Genomic DNA, 16131 nt, shown 5'->3' with positions numbered 1-16131 from the left:
GTTACTCTAATTATCATGATTATATTGTGTCTAGGTTACTCTAATTATCATGATTATATTGTGTCTAGGTTACTCTAATTATCATGATTATATTGTATCTAGGTTACTCTAGTTATCATGATTATATTGTGTCTAGGTTATTCTAATTATCATGATTATATTGTGTCTAGGTTACTCTAATTATCATGTACTCTTGTATCAATTTATTATTATAAATAGAAGATTATGAGAAGGATAAAAAAAGCCCTCTAGAATTATTTTACAGTTTAATTCTCAAATCGCCTATTCTCATCATTTTCCTTCTTCCACTTTAAGATTTCGAGCGGTGGTGGGCTGCCATAGAGGCGGCACCCCACCACCGTCGATCTTTGGACTTGAAGGTATAACTGTCTTGAAAAAAGGAGTGGGAGCGGGAAAGTCATAGTCAGAGGAGTCATGGTCAGATAAATGTGTTTTCAAAAAAATGTGATTAACATTATTATAATAGTATATATAGATATGGATTTCGGAAATCTATTCAGTGCATTAATTGATTTTTGTTATCAAATGAATCAAACTTAAAATATGAATGTGGAGTGATATTGTTGTAGAATTTGTGAGAATCTTAACATGTTGATTTCATAATTTAGTCAATTAAATTTTTTTATCCAAAAGTGATACATTATTAAATCATGTGATCGTTATGATTTTATAAAAAGATTTTTACAAAATTCAAAAAGAACATATTTTATTGAAAAAAAAAAAGTCAATCCAACACCCTCTCTTCCCTTGGCTTGAACACCTTATTGTGATTAAAAAAATAACACTCAAGATATGTTTTCTACTACTCTAAGATACAATTTCACATGCTAGCATAAAAACATAATCAGATTGTAGATTTCTTTTATCATTATATAGCCAACTAAGTTTAAATTAGAGTAACTTATGAACATGAAATTATTTATTCATTAATGATATTTCATTATCTTCTTCACAACATTCATATTTTTCCGCTGAAGATAATTTTTTTAGCATTGACTTATGTCAAGTTTATTATCTTTCACAATAGGAGTCGGGTGAACAATATTTCATGTTAAACTTTTTAAAATTTTATTGATATATGTGTCTTAAGATAAATTCAAAATATGATCTTTTTCTCTTGTAATATTAATGTCTATGACATAATCCTTTCCATATATTTCATTTTAAAATTTCTTTAAAAGGAAGTATTTCACCTTATATAGCATACCTTAATAAAATATCATACATGTATAAAACAAGAATAAAATATCATACATGTATAAAACAAGAAAAAAAATACATCATGTTCTTTCTCTATTAATATTAATTCATATGACGTATCATGTTCTTTCTCTATTAATATTAATTCATATGACGTAATATCCTTTGTACCAAAGTTCTCATAGAGAAATTGTTTCACCTTACATAACACATACCTTGATAACATATAATCCATGTATGAAATACGAAAATAATTTTTATTTTCACTAACCTTCTAATAATATATACAATGATTTACGATGTTCTCTTCAAAACCAAAAGAGGACATAATCTCATGAAATTTTATATTGTTGTGAGTGTTGTGTTGTTTTAATCCACTTGTGAACTTATTAAGCTTGCACAATAAATGCTTACTATGACTAGAAAAATAATCATTTAGGTTGTTTCATGTAAACTTCTTTTGCTTCATACCATTAAACAACTTTATTTTTCCATCAATTTTATGTAACTCAAAATTAAACTAAACTATTAATGTTATAATTACTTAAAGATAATCCTTTTTAGACAAAGGAGAAAACAACTCCTTATAGTCAACTCTCTTTGCTCGCATTCATGTTGTCGAAGTAGAGGTGGCTTACGTGTTTCTGAGGTAAGAATGAGTAGTGATTTTAGGGAGGGAGAGAATCCATTATGTTGCGTATAATGGCAATTTTGACGAAGGAGAAAGGGGTTGGGGAAGGAGGAGAATTGATTTCGGGGAAAGGAAAATTTGTTCTATATGGATAAATTAGTTAAAGAATCAATTTTCATAAGAGAGAATCAATTTTGTACGTTGAAAATTGATTTTGGCAGCTTGTGGATTGCAGAGAATCAGTTTTGTTGGCCACGAGAATCAATTCTCTTTTGTTATAAATGGATTTTGGCATTATTTAAGCGTGCATTGATAAGAATCTTGGGTGTATCGCGCAATAAAAGTTGGCAAGACCTTATTAACCAACATTGGAACTTCCAATATATGACGAAATTCTTGTGCCTAGTAATTGGATATTGTTATTTATAAAAAGTAAAAATAAAAATTTAATTTATATTTTATTTGATTAAATTGAATTTAAAATAAAATTTATTTATACTTTTTAGATTAAATATAAATAAAATTAAATTTTAGTTTATATTTTATTTCATTATATTAAATTTTATATATTTTTTAATTTTATTTAAATTTTATTTTAAAATGTAAAAAATATATATCTTTTAATATTTGTGGATATCGATAGATTTTAAAATATCTATGAATTTTTTTAAATAAATATCTTACTGATAATGAACACAATGTACATAGAATTTTTATTTTCGGATCGGATTACGGATAAACATTATTCATACCTGACGTGACCCGTTATTACCTTTAACGTTAATTGCACATGTTTTTGTTTCTTATGAGTATATGATTCAATTTTCGTATCATATATATATATATATTATTTATTCTTATTATAAATTAGTTAACATTGATATGATTAAAAACTTTTAAAAGTGAGACCAAATCCATAATGCTTAAAATAATGAGATAAAATTGAAAAATAAAATCACCCTAATTGTAATAGAATGTGAATTTAACAATTTATTTGTCATTCTATTTTTTTCTCCAAACAAATAAATAAAACTCTTCTTTTAACATAAATAAATAAAGGATAATGATATATGAACAACATATTTTAACAACATTTAGACACAGTCCAAGTGTTCAAATTTCATTCGTCCACATGGAAATTCATTTTATAATAATCTGATGACGTGGCAAGGAGAAAATTGGAGGGAGATTCAAAATTAGGGTTTATTTGTGAAATTTTCAGATTTAGGTAATTTGAGAGAGAATCAGCCTCCACCGCCAAGTGAGAAAGTCGAACCAGCTGCTGGAGTGCTGCCGCTGGAGTCCCACCGCCAGAGTGTTGTCTTTCCTCCACCAAGTGTCGTCGCAGTGCCGGCGTTCGAAAGTAAAACTTAGACGTCGTCGTCTTCTCTCCTCATAACCACCGTGCTGTCGCTTTAGTGTTGACGTTCGAAGGCAAAACCTTGACAGTATCGTCTTCAGTCCTTCCAACCACCCAGTGTTGCCACAGTGCTGCCGCAGTGCCGTCGGAGTACCTAAGGTCTTTTCTTTCTATTTTTGTGTTAAAAAATTGGAATAACGCTTAATCTATTCTATTTGTGAGGTTGTTGTATTTACGACAAAGAGCATGGTTTATGCTTAGGTGATATGTATCGACCCTTGTGCTTCTATTATATATGTCTTATGTGATTAATTAGAATAGTTGTAATTACTGTGTGGGGAGGTGAAACTCCAGTTGAATTGGATTGACATTCCTGGTTCAAGGCATCTCTAGATCACAGTCACCTGATGCTCCCAGTCCAAGACTTGGCATATTGTAAAGTTTATACTTGCAGTCTCATAAACCAGAACAAAGCAAGAAAAGATATGTATATTAAATGAAAATAGTGATTTTATTCTTTGCTTATAATTTCACGATTCTTATATAATAGTAAAAGCTGATGTTATTGATCCATGCTTGTCTACAAATTATAAGATGAGAGTATCTTAATTACAAGTTAAGGCACAATTTAATTTATATTTTAGTTGTAGGACTTTCAAAATGAATATAATCATACATAATTCCTTGAAATGGAGTTTTATTCATTATTTTTTCAACAATTAAAAAAAATTATTTTTTTAATTACAGTAATTTTCTCACGAAAAGGTTGTCAGTGTTGAAAAATATAATCTTCCTTGAAATTGAATGAAATAATAGAAATTTGAAGTAAGTAGGATGTGAATGAGGATAACTGTGTGGTGGGGGGTTGAGATTAGAACTTGTTTCTGTTGAGAGAGGATAATGTGAACAAAATGAAAAAGAAAGTGTTGTCTATTTATTAAAAAGGTTACAGCGATGGAGGTGAGATGGGAAGCCCAAGAGGTTAGTGAAATCAGAGATGGAATATTTTGGTGGACATTGTTTCAAAAACATTTTTTGGAATTTTTAATTTTTCTATTTAAAAAATAATAATAGATTTTTCTTCACTGTTTCAACTTTTTAAAGAAAGTAAATATAATTTGTTGGGTATGTTTCAGAGAAGGAGAGATGTTGCTGTTATACAGATAAGATGTCTTTCATAGTTATGTGTCATCTGAGAAAGGATAGAAAAAGACTAGACTTTATATTTTAATTATTATTTTTTCTAATATCATTCACTGAGTTCATAATTCACTAATTTAAAATGTTATACTTTATATTATACACTTTTTTTTATGATGTATTGAAAATATTTTTTTTATTATAATAATCTTTGGAATGGAAATACACCAATTGTGGTTATGTTTTTTTTCTGATCGTGAACATTAGTGGTCTCGCAAAACTAATTTTGTTGTTATAATGTTTTAATGTTTGCTTTCATTTACTTTTCATGTTCTTGTGATTTTAGAGTAGGTGAAAGAATTGGATCTCGTTGTTACAAAATATTCACACAATGTCGTTGGAAGAAGTTACTTGTGAGGTCAACAACAATTCCATTCAGAATATCAATGATAATGTCCCTAAAATTCATATGTGGTTTGATACAATTGAAGAAGTCAAGAGTTTTTATACAAACTATGTTGTGAGATGCGGTTTTGGTGTTCGGATAAGGACTTCTAGGAGAAATAAGAATAACGAGTTAAACTTCATGAAATTAGTGTGCTCTAGGGAAGGGAAGTACCTATCTCCCATTGCTCGAGAATGGAAAGCCCAGCCAAGTCAAAAAACTCAATGTCCTGCTGGAATCACAGTTGTTATGAAAGAAGGAAGATGGCAGGTGAGAACAGTTATTAATGAACACAACCATGACACGTGTCCGAATAATTTCAACCTCATACATGGTAATCGAAGACTTAATATGCATGCGAAGCACACCCTTAATATGAATCATGATGCTGGTGTTCGCATTAACAAAAGTTTCATATCCTTGGTTAATGATGCCGATAGATTTGAAAAGATAGAATTCCTGGAACGTGACGCCCGTAATTACATTGGATAACAGCGAAAGACTCTTTGTAAGGAAGGAGATGACCAAGCACTTCTAAAGTGCTTTTCAAGAATGAGAGAATTAAACAATGATTTCTTCTATGATATGGAGATGGACGACCAGAACCGAATATATTATTATTATTATTATTATTATTATTATTATTATTATTATTAGCGTAACTAATATATTGTGTATATTTCTAAATATTTATAAATTATATAAATTTTAAAAATAATAATTAAAAGGTTAAAACCATTTAGGCGTCCCTATTTTCGTAAGATATTTCCAATTTGGTCTCCTTCTTTTAAACCTTCCCAATTGAGTTCTTATAACTGCTAATTTCAAACAAATTAGCCCCTGCCGTTAAAAATTGTTAACGGTGTTTAAATTGTGCAAAGGTGAGTAGATGACGTGGTTAAAATTATCGTTTTGAAGTGTTAAAATTGTGCAGAGGTGTTAAAATTGTACAATTTTAACACCGTTAACGATTTTTAAGGGAAGAGATTAATTTGTTTGAAATTAGCAGTTATAAGAACTCAATTGGGAAGGTTTAAAAGAAGGGGACCAAATTGGGAATACCTTACGAAAATACGGACGTCTAAATGTTTTTAACCTAATTAAAATAGTAAAATTGGAGAAACAAAAAGTATATATATAGTTATAGACAAAATTATAAATAAAATAAATTTTAATTATAAAAAAATATTATAAGTAATATTATGTATAATTATTTTAATTTAAAAGAATAATAATTTAAATGATAAAAAAATAATTCTCTTATGAAGAGTAATTATTTAATTTAAAAGATAGTAATTAAGAAACTTTATATATATATATATATATATATATATATATATAATTATATAATTATAATTATATTATTATTAGTATTATATATTGTTATAATTATTATTTTTAAGCAGTTTCTCCTTCTCGTAAGTATTCTTCGTCACCTTCAGCCCACAAAATACGGCACCAGCAGGCACCTCCACCACAAACGCATCATGAGGACACCTTCACCACCAACGTCGACGTATTACAGCCCCACAGCTGAGCAGCACCAATGAAGAAACCACCTGCGGCCACCACCACCTCTTCCAAACGCATCCACAATCATATCTGAACCAGCAGAATCGATTGTTATGGGGGAGAATGGTTCTCACCTCCCATTCTCGCACAGGCACAGTATAACAAGGGGCATTTTGTAATTTTACTCTTCATCCCCTCAAATCTTCTCGATTAAGAGAGGATCATTCTCACCCTCCCTCTCACAAATCTACGCCTGCAATTTCCCCAAATCATTTCTCACTCCCCCTAACATTATACCTTCCTTCTGCATATCCTCTCTGTGTGCTCACACCATGTCCAAGAAGAACCTCTGCAAGCCCTTTTATTTTCTTTTGCGGCGCTCTTTAACTTCATTTCCGCAGCACTTCACTTCCAATTTTCCTCCTCACATTAAACTCTCTCTTCTTCATCATGCATCACCTCACCATCCTCCTCCTCGCGCTCCCACCTTCGATTTCAACTGTTCTCCCGGGTTTTCCTNNAAAACTTTATGCTCTAAATCTNCCGTGGAAATCCAAAGTGGGTGCTGGAATTGCCATGCTGCCCCTCATTCCGCNCCTTTCCTCGTATGCGACTCGTGNCGGTGCATTCAACCCGTCGATGGTTCCACCGACTATTTTGAGATATTTGGGGTGTAAGCTTCCGGGGCTTTGTTTTTTTCTTCTGGGTGCTGAAATTGCTTCCGAAGTTTTCTTCTTTAGTTCGGTGTTTTTAGTTCTGTTGACACCATTATCCCTTCTGAGTTAGAGTTTTATTTTTTATTTTTATAATTTGTGTAGTAGAAGTTTGAATTAAGGTTAGCATAGCTCAGTGATGTGAAATTCCAATTCTGACATAAGAACACTAAATAAAAAATTAAGGAATTGCTTAACAATTGATTTGGTTTTCGCCTTGTTTTTTGGTGCTTTTTTGTTTACTGGTACCATTCTCCGATCGAATTGGAGTTTTATTTTGATAATTTATGAAATTAAAGTTTGAATTAAATATTAACACAGCACAGGGAGGTGAAATTTCAATTCTGTTAGAAGAATACTAAGAAAAAAAAAAATCAATTGCGTTTGTAAGTTTTCTTCTTCTGACAATTTATTGGGTTTTCACCTTGGTTGGTCAATTGCAGTGGAAAGCAACAAGTATACACAGGGATATTGTTGACTCAGTCTGTTTTGAGACACTGAATTAGGAAAAGTGAAACTTTAGTATTTCAGGAAATTAATTGTGCGTGTGTGTTTTTTAGCGTAGGTCATTGCTTAATCCATTTTTGTTGCAGCATAAAATGTATATTCGTGTCTAGTTAAGTTTTGGAGTTTCATTGCTGGATTATGAATGTGTGTGCTTTAGTTTTTGGGATGAAGGAAGAAAAATATATTTATATAATGGATGAATTATTGTCTATAAATTTATAGATGAGCTAAGAAGTTAAAAATCATTTTTACTATTTGTTTTTTAATTTTAAACAGGGAGAGGAAGTATGATCAAGAAGGTGAGAATTTGGAGGTCAAGTACAAAGAGTGGCAAAAGAAGCTGCATCCTGATTTAGTACATTCAAAATCTCAGGTTGGTATTATGGGATATCCTTTTTTCTTATTTTAAGTTCTTGTTTTTCTATTTGATTTTTCTTTCTACTCTTTTTGTTTTAAGGGGATGGGGGAAGGCAGTGAGGTTGAATGAGGTTTTGGAGGAACTAAAAGATTTTGTTTTCCTTCAATTGGTTAGAAAGAAAGGGATTTTGCTGCTGAACAATCTGCAAGGGTGATTGATGCGTACCGTACACTTAGCAAGCCTTTGTCAAGAGGAATTTACTTGGTAAGAATACTTCCATCAAAGATTCCAAATTGATGATGCTTCATTNCAGTANNAAACTNTCTGCNAAATTTGAAAANCTNGAAANNTAATANATTTGTGCTGGTGAAATTTATTATCTGAATTGGGNCNNATACATCAAACATGCCATCTAACTATGCTTTCCATCGATGTAGTTAGTTATATATTGTTCAATTTCAATTGTTTCTCTGTTGGTGTTACCATGTAAAGTTGTGCCTTTTCTTTTCAGCTGAAGCTTAATGGAGTAGAAATTGATGAAGAGCAGACAATATCAGATCCAGAACTACTGACAGAGGTAACAAAAGAACCTTATTGCTTTTCAATGTGAAATTTTCTTTTAAATTCCTTTCCATGGTAAATAAAATATATGTGAAGCTATTTCTTTGGAAAATGGGTGGATAGTTATCCTCTTTGAAGTTTAAATCAGCTTTCACTCTCAAGGTTCATTTGGTGACATTTTCTGTAAATGGGAAGTTTGGCAATTGTGTTGTCATTGATGGCTAGTTTAGGTATTTCTCTTCAGAATTTGGAATCCCATTTCCATTTAGGACTGGCTTGTGCCGATTTTTGGAAGACTGTCTTACTTTACAAAGAGAATAACACAAATTATGTATAAAAAGTGCAATTGAGTTAGGCATACGTTCAAGGGGATGAAAGAAGCATTTTACCACTTGGAAAATGTTTTCATCTTTTCTTGCTTGTTCTGCTCGCTATTTTTTTTTTAAGTTCTTTCTGTGGAATATGTCAGCTTTTGTTTTTCCAGAACTTTAATTGATTATCTTTTATCTCATCTTTCCATCTTCTTCTAATGGAAAATCTGGCTTCCAAATTTTATTGCTAAATTTTACTACAGATTCTTGAAATCAGGGAAGCAGTTGAAGAAGCTACAAATGGGGATGCTTTGAATCGCATTCTGTCCCAGGTATGCATGAAATCTCCAACAAGATTGAATGCTGCAAAGAGAATGCATAATTGTTCTAATGTAGATTTTGAATTATTTTTACTTTCATGTTGTTTCTTGATGTCATCCTTTGATTGGTCATCCAGATGCAGGAGAAGCTGCAAAATTGCTCTAATACCTTAGGTCATGCTTTTCAAAACCAGAATTTTGAGGAAGCAAAATTGGCAATCAGGAGAATGACTTACTATAGTCGTGTAATTGATGAAGTCATAAAGAAGCTTTGATATAGGTAATATCAACATTTTCTTTTGTTTGACTCATTGGGATACTCTTTGTAGAAGATGAATGATATTTGAAAGGAATAATTGTTACGTGGGATATAATGCTTGTGCCTACCAAAAGTAGGTAAATTGAAAAGAAATGTTAATGGCCATCATCTCATCCACAATGTCTGTTTTAATGCAAATTGAGTGAAAAAAAGCTGAAAATGGGAATTAAAAGCAATTGTTATTGCTTAAGACATACTTAACACAAACTCCCCTTTACATACTAGAGTTCATAAGACGAGGCTGATCAGGAAATTTAACAGGCTACTATTTCTCACCTCTGTTTCACTCCTATCACGCAAGAGAAAGAGTTGAATAATCCATTGCCAGTCCTTCGATATCTGTTTTTCTGCTAAGTTTGTGGCGTTAACCCTTTGTCATTTTGTTTCTATTTCACTTCTCTTCTTATAATATGTCTGAAATGTCTTCTGGGGCAACTTTTGTTTGAATTTATAAAACAGGAAATCATCTCACAATATATTTAATTTTGTCAAAAGGATGTTATTATCTTCATTTTCTAGCCAAAGTATGCACACTCAAGCACAGGTCTGCATGACTATTATAGTGAGAATGATTCTATAAGCTAATTCACTTATGTTAAACTCGATATTTACAAGGTCCAAATCAAAGAATAAGACTAAAATTTTTCTTAGATAGTAATCACGAACATGAATCTGTGTATAATTCTTGGAATTCTGTTTCCGTGTGTGCGGTTCAAATGGAATTGATGTCTGTGTTATACATGGTGGATGTATATTGACTTTGTTTACTTTTGGATTTTCGGATATTTGAATGACGCATCAAACAACAGCATATAGGAGTGAGTTTACCTCGAAGTTTCATTTCTTTGGCTGTTAGAAAGAAACTTTTCATGAGTTCTGCATTGAGCATGCAATTTCTGTGTGTCTGTTACGTGATGAGATGATAATTTTTATACCTGATTGGCTTATCTTGTTGTACTACAGTGATTTTCTGCTGGGGTAGTTCGTTGCTAGTTCATATTAGGAGGCTAGAGTAGACAGATTTTAGTGTATAGGTCATATTTTGAATTTTGCATAATTTTCAGTACTGCATTTTAATTCTAGTCCTAGTTAGGCATCTAAAACTTGTTAGAATTAGTTTAGAAAGTTTTTAAGTACTGTTTTTAGATTAGAATAGTTTATGTTCTGTTTTTACTATTTTGAACTAGTTTTCTAGGTTCATGTAGTCATATTTTGCATTTTAAGCTTTCTCGAGTAGATAGGAGTATAGGTAGGTTAGTTTGGTGATTTTAAATTTGTGTGCATTGTTACTTTTTAGATAGTGTTAAATGTGGATATTAAACTTAGTGCAGTTTTTTCTGGTTTACTCTTACTAGTTTTAGTGCTCTAATTTTTAGATCCATAGGCAGATTTTGTTTTCTTAGTTATTTGTAGTAGTTTTAAGTTTGTATTAGTACTTTAGCATTTTGAACTTGTCTAGATACTTACATTCGAGTTTTTGCTTGGTTCAGTATGCATTTTTTGGGTTTGTTTGGGTGAATTTCACAATTCTGGTTGTTTGTACTGGTTAAATTAGTTTTGAGCATTCTTTTATCATTTAGAATTTGTTTAGAGGGTTAGTGTTCTGTTTAGATAGCTTAGGAATAAAATTGAGTCATTGTAGCATAAGTGCTAGCCTTAGTTCATGTTTTTAAGTGCAATTACAGGTTCTTAATAGTCAGATTTTGACTTTCTTGCTGTTTCTGTACTTTAACTTGGTTTTTACCTTTCTTTTACCATTTAAAAGTTGTTTAGAAAGTCTCTTAACAGTTCAACATATCAGTTTAGTGCAGTCCTCATTTTAAAACTAGTCTAGCATACTTTTTAGGCTTTCACTAGTGAGTTTTAGAATCTCTTAGAATTAGTGACTTTTGAAGTGTTCTATAGCTTTCTTTAGTCATTTAAGACTTGTTTAGGTAGTGTTTCTTTACTGGTATTCTTTCTGTTTTAGTTCAGTTCTTACTTTTAGCTTGTTTAACCTGGTTTTAGAGTGTTTTTGTAGGTTGAGTAGTGAAACTTTGAGTTTATTGTAGAATTTAACTTTTGAGTTGATTTCTAGCTTTCCGTAGTCATTTTAAAGTTGTTTGAATACATTTTACCTCTGTTATTACAAATTTTTCCAGATTTGCACATTTCTCATTTTGCTAGCTTAGCTCTTAATTTATAGATGATAGATAGAGTGTCTAATTTGAGTGGATAATTTTTAGTCATGTTTGTACAGTTCCATACATTGAATTAAGTGATTTTTACATGATGAATCAGTTGAAAAGAACAGTTTTGACAAAAGTGAACCTTGAGAGATTTGAACTTGAGTTTTTCTTGTGTGTGCATTCATGAAAATCACATTCTAGGCCTTGCATTATTTCTCTTCATAACTGATCATTTGATGTGCATTCTTGATGTGATCTAGGCCCTCTTTGAATTAAGTCACTTGCCAAATATAGCCTACCTTGGAAAATTTTCCCTAGCACCTATTTTTGAGCCTGTTTTAGGCTTTTATTCAGATTTTTAAGTCCATTGTCAGCCTTGGACCTGTAAAACCAGATTATACCCTGTCCTAGAGCTGTGAGGTAAAGTAGGCTGTGTTATGGGACATTGTTGAGTTCAAGTGTGGGGGTATCATTGAAAAAGAGGCATATGTGACTGAGTTGATGGCTGAAACAGTTTGTGAATCATTGAAAAATGAGAGAAAAAGCTGGAACAAAAAATGAGAAAATTCTGGTGAAGAAGAAAAATAAGATGGGTATAGTGTTTCAAAAGCATCCCCAGGTCAAACAGACACAATAGCTGTAGACAGGCAACCAGAAAAGGTTGGCCTTAAAATGGTCAGGAAAGATGAGGAGAGCATTCAAGATCTGTCTTCATCTTTTTTAAGAGTGTTAAATTTAAGTGCCTCTGAAAAAGAGAAGGAAGTATCCAACCATATAAGCAGTGGTCAAATCCTCTTCCAATCTAGCTATTAAAAGGAAAGATGCACATTCTGTTTCCAAATCAGAAAGGCCATATGATTAGGAAAACAATAATTCCACAAGGAAATCAATGCAATGTGAAAGGGAGACAAGTAGAGTTACTGTTAATGGTGGTGCTTCCACTTCCAATTTTGATCGTGACAATGTTAAAGAGAAATTCCAGGTAGAAAAAGTGGGTGGATCGTGTGAGACTAAACTCAAATCTTCCCTTATATCTGCTGGTGAAAAGAACCTAGCCGCACTGTTACTTGGGCGGATTAGAAAATCAATGGTGCTGGGAATAAAGATCTTTGTGAGGTTAAAGAATTTAGAGATATTAGAAAAGAATATGAATCACGAGGTAACGTAGATATTGCTGATGATGAGGATATGCTACGTCAAGCATCAGAAGCAGTTGCATCTAGAGACTCAGATGTCACTGATGCTGGTAATGACTGCTTCTTTTAGGAGTTTTCTATTTAAATATTAATTGGTTCCCAAAGGGTTTTTCGTCTATCAATGAATCTTGTGTAGTTTCTGAAGTTGGAATTATTATATTGCCTCTGCCACATGATGCTGTAGAGGAAGGTACTATGGAGATGCTGATATACTACAAAATGATTTGGTTACTTTGAAATGGCCAAGAAAGCCTGTAATTTCGGACATTGATTTCTTTGAATCTGATGACTCATGGTTTGATGATCCACCAGAGGGTTTCAGTTTGAATGTCTGGTGAAATATTTTAGAAACATGTCAATCTGTTTTAGTTAACGTGGGATCTCTAACAGAGAGAAATGAAAGAAAGCTAAGAAAAATTACAGTTGAATTGGTTGAAATGGTCCCAATTTTACAAATATTTGTTAGTGCGTAGAAGAAGGGCAAGAAAGTGAAATGAGGTGGGAAAGAGGGAAGGAATGAAAGGAAAGGTAAGTGACTGTTTAGGAACATGGAAATGCAAGGACTAACTATTGGGACCAACATCTGTGTCTCTTGTCTTATAAGTCAACACTGATAGTTGTAACTATCACAATTCCACTCCTACCTAATGAGTTCTTTCTATATATCAGTTTATTTATTTTCTTCTTTCTTATTCCTTTCAGATATCTATCAAATTGATTATTTCTCAATAACCTTCAGCTTATTCTATATATTTTTATATAAATTTCAAATTTCCTTAATTTTAATTTTAAATGTTTTAAATAATATAAGAAATAAAACCAAGCAATAGAAAAATAAATAAGTATTAACAATTATATTTAATTTAGAAATAATATACATATTATGGAAAATAATACATTGCAATAATTAAGTTTTAATTTAATAAAATACACTGATGTTAGTATATTAAAAGTTGATAAACCAATTAAAGATGATCATTACTATAACTTCAAGATAGTTTTTTGTAGAAGTTAACTAGTTCATTCACGGTGGTTAATGATTGAAAGACAGTATTTTTTACACTAGTGGCTGTGTTTTTGTATGTATCAGATAACATTTCTCAAGTGAGTATTTTTGTATATTTTTCAGGCAAAAGCAATTGCTCAGACGTGACATGGTGATGGAAGTTATTGGTTTTCAGTAAGAAAATAGGATCTGAAGCAAAAGCTTTTGCTTTTATGTAAATATATTATATGCAGGGAACTGTAGGAAGTAAGTGTTTAAGGAATAAACCAAAGGAGAAAGTGTTATGAGATTTCTCCAATCTTGGGTATATTACCATTTATGTTCATAATATGTCCTTGAAATTACTTTTTGGAGTCAAGGGAAAAATAGATATCAAGATGGCAACCTGAATTCTTGGTGTTTCTGCTACTTTAAGCTAAAAGCTTTGTTTTGAAATTCACGTTGGTGAAAACTTCAAGCTATCATCCTGTTATGAATTTAAAGTAAAATCTGGTGATTGTTGTTCTGAAGTTGTGGCCATTATGGAATGTTGACATTTTTTACCTTTTATTTTAAATCTTTTGATCAACAAAATGCTCTGGTTATTTTGTCAGTTCTTAAGTTTTGGTCAATGTAACATCTCAATAAATATATGTCAAAAGCTATAATTTATTTTAGGAGTTAACATAAATAATAAAGGAGAACAGTGGTGATTAAGTACTAACGCAGATAAGAACATATGAAATGCCATATAGAATTTAAACTTTTACAAGATTCAAATGTAAACATAATACCGAACGGTCAAGGGTCACTAAGACCGAACGGTGCTACAAAAAGGATATACCGAACGGTTTTACAAAACTTTAAACCGAACGGCTATATACTTAAAATGATAAATTTAAAACTTAAACTAAGGACCAGACGGTCCTACATTACTCTCAGGTACCACATCTTCTGGCTTATCAATCTGTAGGGCATCCTCCAGGGTATCTTCAATCACACCATCTGCTCACATCCAATGGATGATCGTTGCAGTGAAGAAAACAAACCGAACGGTCAAATACCAAACGACAACATAGGCAAAACAGAACAGATAAGGGTAAACTTATGTAAATTTAATTAATCATTTCCAACATACATATAAACATGAAAACTGAACGGTACAAACAACATTACATTCATACAATTCTTATGCATGCATAACTACGTTCATTTATCACAACCGACCACTTAGACATTGTTCGGACTGTATGAACCATGTAGCTCGACGTCCCTAGCACCTGGTGTGGTGTAGTAGCTGGCATAACTCATTAGCTGCCACCCGAGGTTAGTCCTACAACGATCATCTGGTCTTATGACCGCGAACCTCCTGCCATTCCCATGCATGAAGAACCTTCCTCTACATGAGAAAGCGTCATCACGGAATATCAGGATCAGGACGACAACAGAGTCTGACCATGTTCATACTTTACTAACCATCCTTAACCATGAGATATCCCTCCATTGGAATTCTCTTATTTAACCAAACTCAACCAATCTCACACTATCACACTCATCTAAATATAACATTGTTAAGGGAATGACCGAATGGTCTAATACTGAAAAGAAGACTGATTTTCAAAGGAAACTATAGTACATGACCGAACGGTCAGCAATTGAGAAAAACCCGAAAACTATCCAAAACAACCAAAACTTGTAAAAGATTTATGAAAATGACCAATCGCTCAATAACCGAATAAAATTTAAAAAAATCGAGTACTATATCAATAAGACTGAATGTTTGTGGAATAACATAGTTCTCTTCAATAGGCCGAGTGTTAGTACAAGACCAAACACTCTTTGGGAAAACAAGTGTCAGTATAAGACCGAGCACTTTCACAATTACATAATAATTTAAACCAGGTACTTTAAGGATCAGGTGCTGGGGTAAGACCGAGCACTAAGATAACCGAAGGATAGTCTATGACCGAGCACTTCAAGACCGAGTATTTGGTGTAAGATCGAGTACTTAAACTCATAGCAATACTAGATTATTACTAAGCATTTAATACGACTGAGCACTAGATCTATGACCGAGTGCTTCACATGACCGAACGTTCTTTATATAATTGATAGAAACTTGAAACCGAATGTTTCATAAGTTAAGTGTCACTCTAATACCGAACATTTGTATGACCGAACGCTCAGTTTATGACCGAACACTCTTAACCATATTATATACACTAAATCGAGAGGGAAAGGACTCCCTTGACTTATTAAAGAACCATATTAGTCAAAGTAGATAGCGAACAATGTAAGCCTCACAAGATCGATCAGCCATCAACTGACTTCAGTCAAGACCGAACGGTTTAAAGAGGAGGACCTAATGGTCCTAATGACCTTCG

General features: G+C 32.2%; 3 protein-coding genes across 4 annotated transcripts in view; all 3 read left to right on the top strand.

Annotated features, from left to right (window-relative positions):
- Window positions 1–7902, top strand: part of LOC106768342 (co-chaperone protein HscB homolog) — a 17974-nt gene extending 10072 nt beyond the window's left edge. The window contains exon 7 of one of the 2 annotated variants that reach the window (XM_022783511.1): window positions 7806–7902. The gene's annotated coding sequence lies outside the window, so the exon portion shown is untranslated. Of the gene's footprint in view, window positions 1–3074; window positions 3700–7805 lie in introns of those variants that run through there. The other variant, XM_022783512.1, reaches the window with a different exon arrangement.
- LOC106766354 (protein FAR1-RELATED SEQUENCE 5-like) lies at window positions 4744–5289 on the top strand. Its single transcript, XM_014651087.1, has one exon. It carries the CDS (start codon window positions 4744–4746, stop codon window positions 5287–5289), a length of 546 nt encoding a protein of 181 aa, XP_014506573.1.
- On the top strand, window positions 6226–14277 carry LOC106768343 (co-chaperone protein HscB homolog). Its single transcript, XM_014653437.2, has 7 exons — window positions 6226–6982; window positions 7806–7902; window positions 8062–8151; window positions 8399–8464; window positions 9023–9091; window positions 9217–9359; window positions 13892–14277. Exons 1-6 carry the CDS (start codon window positions 6642–6644, stop codon window positions 9352–9354), a joined length of 801 nt encoding a protein of 266 aa, XP_014508923.1. The 5' UTR covers window positions 6226–6641; the 3' UTR covers window positions 9355–9359; window positions 13892–14277.
- Window positions 14278–16131: the final 1854 nt, after the last annotated feature.

The sequence above is a fragment of the Vigna radiata genome, chromosome 7 (genome assembly GCF_000741045.1).
Source record: "Vigna radiata var. radiata cultivar VC1973A chromosome 7, Vradiata_ver6, whole genome shotgun sequence".
NCBI classification, from domain to species: domain Eukaryota; kingdom Viridiplantae; phylum Streptophyta; class Magnoliopsida; order Fabales; family Fabaceae; genus Vigna; species Vigna radiata.
This window is presented reverse-complemented; position numbering and strand designations above follow the sequence as displayed.

Coding starts and splice junctions, on each gene's coding strand:
- LOC106766354 (XM_014651087.1), top strand. CDS start 4,744: ATGTCGTTGGAAGAAGTTACTTGTGAGGTCAACAACAATTCCATTCAG.